At 28.5% G+C, this 8,465-nt stretch overlaps 1 protein-coding gene across 1 annotated transcript; it reads right to left on the bottom strand.

Annotated features, from left to right (window-relative positions):
* Positions 1 to 4,044: 4,044 nt before the first annotated feature.
* On the bottom strand, positions 4,045 to 7,653 carry LOC114296916 (non-specific lipid transfer protein GPI-anchored 14). The gene is made up of 3 exons (XM_028241241.2): positions 6,945 to 7,653; positions 5,312 to 5,422; positions 4,045 to 4,248 (listed from the first exon to the last, which is right to left on the bottom strand). Exons 1-3 carry the CDS (start codon positions 7,282 to 7,284, stop codon positions 4,124 to 4,126), a joined length of 576 nt encoding a protein of 191 aa, XP_028097042.1. The 5' UTR covers positions 7,285 to 7,653; the 3' UTR covers positions 4,045 to 4,123.
* Positions 7,654 to 8,465: the final 812 nt, after the last annotated feature.

Genomic DNA, 8,465 nt, shown 5'->3' with positions numbered 1-8,465 from the left:
TTTTAGTCTATTTTTGTATTTATTGAATCTTTTTTAGATTTCTCCACACATATTTTACTTTTTTAAATGTATCTAGGTTAATTGTATCTAAAAAATAAAGAAAATTTGACTAAGATATAAAAAATTCACTAAAAAGATAAATATATAAAAAAATTAAAAATTAAGATATTACATTTAAAAACTCAAAACCAAACAGTGTGTATATTTTTACACAAATGGTATTCCAAAAATATATTCAGAATAATAAATGGCTATCATTTTTAAAATTAAGAGTCATCCTTGAAAATATTTTGCTCTTGATGTTTCTGCTATCTATTTTACTATCTATGGAAAAAAAATAATAATAATAACATGGTGCAGTTGGAAATATTAAAAGAGTGATGACATACAAATAAAAAAAATGTATTAAATACATTAATTATTAAGTTTCAAAGTATGTGTTTTATGTTATTTTAATTTATGATATTTTAATTGTATTAATTTGATTACAACATATTCAATTTGTAATTAAATGGTCTCTGATGTTGCTTCTAGCCAAATTTTATGATGATTTTTGTCCAAATTTGAACAAAATTTAGATGGAAACAACGTTTATGACCATTTAAAAATAAATTGTATAAGTTGTAGATTAAATTGATATAATTGAAAGATCATAAATCAAAATAAAATAGAAGATGATTGACAATAACTTGTTTTGGCAAGTGGGTAAAAAGTCATTTTTTGTCTTTTAACGTATTTTGAGTCATATCACTTCTTTATTTTTTTACATGTTTTTTAAAAAAAAAATCAAAAAAAGTTAAAAAATTAACTTTTAACACACTTCTTAAAACAACCCAATGTATTTAATCCCAAAAAAATTATAGAGAAAATCTATCCAGAATGATGGGTACATCAGGTTCAAATCATTTCAGGCCAAATGACTTCTCAAAATGACATCTCTAAAAAAGGTTAATACATGGTTGGTTCTCAAAAAATGTGTTATGTGGTAGTTAGGTCTCCCTTTATTTCAATTTTGTCAATTTAATTTCAACTTATCAGCATTTTTCATCCAATTTTTCCAGTAGGAGTATTTTTGTCTAAATTTGAATAAAAATCAAAACGGCACTAGGATTATTTTATTACAAATTAAATACAACTAAAATATGGAGAATTAAAATAAAAACAGATCACATACTTTGAGGATAATAGTGTATTTGTTTTAAATAATATTGTCAAATCATTCAAGTCGATCAATACACAAATGTTCTCCAAAAGTACGTGTTCCGTATCATTTTGGTTCCTAATGTTTCAAATATGTCAATTCGATTCCTAATTTATTATTTTTGTCACTAAATAGTCTCTATCTCCGTTCCATCTATAATTGATAACAGGAATAGGGGCATTTTCGTCAAATTACATTTACACATTAACAAAATGAGAGAAAAAAGATTCTCCAAAGTATGTGATTTGTTTCATTTTGATCCCCAATATGTCAATTGTCTCAATTTAGTCCCCAGTTGAATCAATGCCCCGATTTCGTTATTAACTATAGATCGAAATTGAGTTAGGTATTATTTAGTATCAAAATTAATAAATTAGGGGATCAAATTGATATATTTAAAACATCAGAAATCAAAATAACACAAAGCGGATGTAATTTAGAAACCATTTATGTAATTAACCTTTTTGTACATTCGGCATAAAGAAAGGCTCTCAATTTGGCATTGTGGACTCGAAAATGGTAAGTAGATTTGTGACAAAAACACATCCGATTGAATCCAAAGAAAGAATATAGTGTTAGGCCACAGGAAGAGGAATAACATGATACCCAAAACTATATCTATAGAGTGAGTGATAGGGACTCTCACATGTTCAAAGTGGACAAAAAAAGAAGAAATCTTTATACCATTTTAAGCTGGAAGCGACTGATAACTTTCAATTTCAATCACAATATCTCCAAACCAATCTATTGTTCCAGACACATATTCAAGCACTGGTCACTTTGCCCATAAATTCCCTATCCAGAAATTATTGCATAGGTAAGAGACAAAAGCCTTCACATTCAGTCCACATTGGAGTACTCAATAATGCATATATCCCATATATATATATATATATATTACTTTGTATAACTTTCTTGCTAGCTATCTCAAAATAAATAAATATTGAGTGTAAGGTTAATTCTATCTTATGTGGTATCACTTGATCAAAAGGAATGGAGTGAGATTGTCTTTGTTTTTCAATATTATTTAAAGCTATTCATTAGTCAGTGATATTATGTGACAATTATTCATTAGTTGATGATACTATGTGACAATATTTTGTGATATTATCATTACACTTAATTTTTATTCGAGAGAGAAACAATTCTGCCAGCTATCTCTTTTTTAATTTTTTTTAAAGACAATTTATATCTAGGGAGTTTTTGTTTGTTTGGAAAAGGATATGGTTTCTCTTTAGTTAGGGAAAAGTATAGTCCAATTCAATTGAGTCAAAGAAGCCTATATTGTTTTCTTTAACTTACTTCCTAGCTATCTCAAAAAAGAAAGGAATAAGCATTGGGTGCAATAGTAACCCTAACTTATGTGGTGTCATTCATCAAAAGAGTGGAGTGAGGTTGACTTTATTCTTATTTAACCAACCAAGGGATTCTCATTTGACTTTTAAAGTTATTTATTAATGGTGATATTATATGACAATGTCATATGATATCGAGAGAAATAATTACACTCCGCTATCATTTTATTATTATTTTTAGACAATTAATTAAAAGAATAGAGTAGGATTGGCTTTGTTCCTATATAACCAACCAAGTGGTCCTTATTTGACCTTACTTAATTTTATTCATTAATGATGATACAATGTGAAATGATCATCACATCTAATATTTAGGTCAAGTTTGGCATACTTCAAATAATTTATTTTTTTATCTTTTTATCTTTTTTTCATCACATCACCTCTCTACTTTTCTGTACATCTTTTCATAAAAAGACAAAAAAGTACACTTATTTAGGTCATCCCAAACAACCCCTTACTCTAAAGAGAGAAATCACTACACTCCACTATAATTTTATTATTATTTTTAGACAATTGATAGTTAGTGGAGTTTTTGCTTATTTACTTATTTGGAAACAATAGCACTATAAATTTAGACTTATAAACTCAGAATTTATCTAGAAAAAAGAATAATGGTTTAAATTCATTTTATTCATGAATCTCACATTTTATCAATTTAATCTCCACCACACAAATACATTCGGGATAAATTATGAGTTGATTTAAAAAAATGATATGGCTTCTATTGAGTTAGAGAGAAGTCAAGTCTAGTCCAATTGAGTTAAGTGCAGCCATACTAGTGATTTGAGTAATTTATCTTGGAGGCCCTTATATGTGGATCATCTATGAGAATATTATATTGATTTGATAATTATAGTTATATGATTTTTCATTATATTTATCTTAAAAAAATCAACAACGAATATAATTTTAAAATAGACTATTAATTTTTTTAAAGATAAATCTAATAAAATTATGTGATACAACTATTGAATTAATCAAGTCCTTTTTTTATGAAGGGTCTTACTAACAAGAGCCCTTAGGACACAAGAAAATGACAAAAGATATGTCAATCTCGAGACGTTATTAAATTGAATACATTTTTTATGAATTTTAAAATACATTATAATTTTTTTACACTTTTACAATACACTTTTTCTCGCATTCCCAATATTAATAAGGACACTTGTTAGCATTTACCTTTACGTTTTATGAATAATCTACACGTAAATACTTACAAATGAACTATTCGAATCACTAAAATAAGATCTGAAATGAGACAAACAGGCCCAACTGGATCAAATTAAACTTCTCTCTCGATGAATGTCAATGTGTTGGCAACAAACTAAAGAGCAAAGTGTCGAGAATAACAAATAGCAATAACACTGTTGTGTTTGGGCCTTTTAGCCCGCATGGCTTCACAGAGAGAGAGAGAGAGAGAGAGAGAGAGAGAGGAACATCAAGTGAATACGATGTGAGTCATACAATATTAAAGCCAGGTCGCATATATACAATGAAATAACACTAGGTTCATTCATATAACTGAGAATGAGAGTGATAATCAATCACGGATTTATTTTTAACACACTCATATAATAAATAAGTGTGAAATGAAAAACCATAGAAAGAGGACACCAACAATGACTTCTTCCAACCCCAACCCTCTCTTCCCAATGTAATGACCATCACTGCTGCTGGCACTTGTGGCATTGGCTTTAATGTTTCCCCCCCACACAGACAAATATAAAACACATTTGAGAGTTTTGCAAGCAAAACTTATTTAATATCACTATCACAAAATCATCTCAACTATGATCTAATTAATAATTCCATTCCACCAAATCAAAAGACAAAAATATGAGGAAATTTCAAATAAATGGAACCAATTTAGTTTTCAGAATTAAAAAAAAAAAATTCGGTGAATTTTTTTTTTTATTATTTTCATATGGAGGAAATAATTTTTGAAAATCCAAAAATATATTTTTTGATATTTATTTTTGTCAAACTTAGTTTTAAGTAATTTTTTTTATAATTTTTTTCTTTTGAAAACTCAACCAAAAAGATCCAAAGAGACACAAGTGGATTTGTAAACTAGTATAAGTAAAAACTGTGTTGCCGTTCAAAAAAAGAAAGAAAGTATAAACCGTGTTCTTACTTGCACAAAAATATAAAACCCATTTATATGTTCATATTTTATATCGTGTTTGTTTTCCAAAAAATGGATAGAAAATATATTTTAAACATAAACTATCCATTTTTTTCGGAGATAAACACAAAAAAATAAAAATGTTATGATTATCAAATCTTTTTTTTTTTTTTTTATGAATGATAAAAATGAAAAATTTTATAAAATAAATAATTCGTATCATCAAAACTAGACTTGTGGTGTATTTTATGGCTTGTCAATTTTTTTTTGAAGTTAAGATTTAAAAATTGAGAGAAATCACACTTATTTTTATTTGTTCCCAAAATATTGATGGGATTGTAAGCAAAACTTATTTAAAATCACTATCACAGAGTCATCCTAATTAATTAAAACTTATTTAAAATCAATAATATATAAGCAAAACTTATTGATGGGATTGTAAGCAAAACTTATTTAAAATCACTAATATTTAATACTTCCACCGAATGAAAAGATAAAGAAATATTAGGTCAAAAGATGTTTTAATTACCAAATACTAAAATTGAAAGGAAAATAGAAAGTCAAAAGTTATTGTAATTACCACCAGAAATACTTTAAAGAAGAAGTAAATCAAAAGTAGTGATTGATTACCAGTGGCAACAGCAGGAGTGGTGGTGGGACTAGTAGTAGCATTGGAGGAGGAATGACCATATTGATAGAAAATCTGTGCATCAGTTGAATTTGGAGCCAAGTGGAGAAGAGCTGCATCCATCACATTACAATTTACAACCATCAACATCAACATGAGTCTCTCCCATCAAAAAAAAAAAAATCAATATTGAGTCTGCAAGATGTCATTATAAACTTCATGAAAAACCCAAAAATAAAAGACTAGTACATTAAAATTTTAGCAATAACAATACAGACACATAAATTTTTTTAAAAAATGCAGTTCCCTAGATTATGTGCATTATTTTTTTTATGAAAAATTTGTTTAGAGAATTATTGAAGTTTTGGCAATTTTGTCAGTAATATAAGTAAATGCATATGTTCAAGTCTTATTAAGAGTCGTGAGGACTTGTAATTTAATGGCACTTCCCCAACACTCTTGTATGAACGGTTGAGGGTTTAAATTTTGCCAGCAGTGTAGTGAGGAGGAAGAGTCAATGAGAAAAATATAGCTACAAAATTACATCTATTGTGAATATGTGATTAAATTGTATATATCTTAATCTTATGAAAATATAGTTACTAATTTCACAGTTGGCCTGTTTCTCAATAGTTTTTTTTTCTTTCAGTTTTAATCTTGTTGTTTTATTAAAATGCATATATGGGCTTAATTTGGACCTTTAGGATGGGCCTATGGTCAAGCTTCTAAATGCTCATTGGGCCAGACATAAGGTCAATCCAGGGGCCCTACACTTCGGCCCAATGCCATGGGCTCTGAATTTTTTGATGAGGCTTACACAATGGTAGATATAATCGTATAAATATATAAAATTATTAAATATGCATATAAATTATTAGTAATTAGACAATATTAAAACTTTTAGATCATATTCATTATGTATATCATGTACACAAATAATAAAATACAAAAACTCTCATTTCTCTTTCTGACTCAGAAATGGCAAAGATCACTATAGTAGTGTGGTGGTTACTCAATAATCTTTCTCATATCTCTATTTCTCTCCTTAGATAAACTATTATGCTCATCCAAAAAAAAAAAAAAAAAAAAACACAGAAGATAAACTACTGTGTTTTTAATGATTAAAAAAAATTAAATATGTGGGCATAACAACCCTTAAAAAAAATTTAAATGCTAATGACCTCGATGAATAGTCATTAGTCTTGATGCACATGTAAAAAAATGTATAATCTTTTTTAAAAATATTTTTAGTAATATGAGAAAAGTTTATTGAGAAGGTAACTACTTTGATAAATTTTCTACTTTAACAATAATTTATTAAACTGTCATTAGCATGAACTAAAAAAAATAAATAAATAAAAAAGTCACGCAAGCTAATGAACCAAGATTAAGGAAAGCAAGTTTACATTGAGTCTTGCATAGTTATGGAAGTCTTAAGTTTTAACAATACTACAAACTTAAAAAAATTAATTAGAAAATATTCAAAAAAGTACATTTATATAGATCAAAACAATTCACCAACTTTAAATTTACATCACACATCTCACTTTCATAATAACATTCGAGATAACAATTCATGGTAAATGGTATTTTTCTTTTGACATTCTATATAGTTATAGAGTAGACAATACATACCAGGGCACTGAGAAATATTGGCAGGGGAATTGCAAACAGTAGGAAGGCCTAAAGCAAGTGTGGCATTGATGTTAAGCCCTAGTTCTGGATTATTTCTGTCCTTTACAATCACACAGAGGCACTTTGGGCTTGTCTTGAGGGCTTGTTTGAGACCACTGCAACAGTCTGGTGTCGGAGCTTTGGAGTTTCCTCCAACATAAGGCAGACAGGTTGCAAGTCCAGCCAACTGCTGTGTACACTCCTCTCTGTCCTTAGCATCATCTGAGTTTGCACATGAAAACATCATTAATGCTAATAACATCAATGGAATTCCCATTCTGATCATGTAGTGGATATCCATTGTGAATATGTGATGTTGTAAAGATAGAGAAGGTAGTGTATACTTGAGGGGCTTTGTGGGTGGGGTTTATGTCCAATCACTTTCTTGGCTATTTATATGAACAAAGTGATATTTCAAAATAGAAGGGGTTAATTATTCAATGTGTTTCTGACTAATGATATGGTTAAAATTTTTATAAAGTGAGACAATATTGATTCATCTTTGTTAAGTAAGAAGCAGCTCAAGGTTCTTTGAGATCTTAGGCTAATCAATAAAACGAGACTTTATTTTAATTAGTGTTGGAAAAAATGAGGCATTTGATAATAAGATTTTTTAAATTTTTTTGGGGAGCTTTAGACAATTGGCAAGGTAGCTTAAGAATCGAACCACCGGTGTAGTTGAGAGACAATAGATGACTTACTTAATGTGTTTTAAAATTTCTCATATGTCAAGAATACTACGTAAGTAAAGGCACATGGTATTTCAGAATTATCTGTAATAATCTTAAAAAAGAAGAGGATTGTTACACGTTACTGGTTTTTTTTTTTTTTTTTTTTGCACCATTTTTTAAAATATGTGATAAGATGTTATTTATTTTTATTATATTTTTATAAATATTCACATACACTGTGATACGAAACAATAATAAAAAACAAATGATATATTATGTTCCTCCAAAAATAAAAAATAAAAAATAAATATTAAAGTGTACCAAGAAATGCAACTCATATTTCATTTAAAAATAGATTTGGAGCACATATCAATTTTTTTTTAAGTACATTTTTTTGTTTTGTTTTATTTTGTTTTTGTTTTTCCTATTCACATGGTTTGACTTAAAAGAAGGGGGTGGGGGTGAACCATATGATGGCACATTTGCTTAGAAACTTAGATGGTGGACCCTATACTTGAGTGGGCAAACACATATATTCATTTCAGTGACAAATGTTAAGATGTGATTGGGTTTTCTTAAATCTCAAGGTGATTGATCATGTTCTAACAAATACAAGAGTCTATTCTATTCTACTGTATATGGGGTTTGTGAATGTAGCGGGATTAAGTGGATCAAAAAGGTGTCACTTCACCTACCCACTGAAGGGTGTGGAAGCAAACACAAAATGAGATATGTGTAGATAGATGCTTCGCATTAATGTGCTTATGTACACGTGTCATCTGGACATGACATCATTTGGCATCACGATGAC

The sequence above is a fragment of the Camellia sinensis genome, chromosome 2, assembly GCF_055761805.1.
Source record: "Camellia sinensis isolate YWXY chromosome 2, ASM5576180v1, whole genome shotgun sequence".
NCBI classification, from domain to species: Eukaryota; Viridiplantae; Streptophyta; class Magnoliopsida; order Ericales; family Theaceae; genus Camellia; species Camellia sinensis.
This window is presented reverse-complemented; position numbering and strand designations above follow the sequence as displayed.

Bases quoted from the DNA above. Each gene is read 5' to 3' on its own strand.
- LOC114296916 (XM_028241241.2), bottom strand. From the start codon at position 7,284: ATGGATATCCACTACATGATCAGAATGGGAATTCCATTGATGTTATTA. The intron at 5,423-6,944 runs GTATGTATTGTC...TGATGGATGCAG, and splicing joins CAATATTTCTCAGTGCCCTG to CTCTTCTCCACTTGGCTCCA. The intron at 4,249-5,311 runs GTAATCAATCAC...GAAACATTAAAG, and splicing joins CACTCCTGCTGTTGCCACTG to CCAATGCCACAAGTGCCAGC.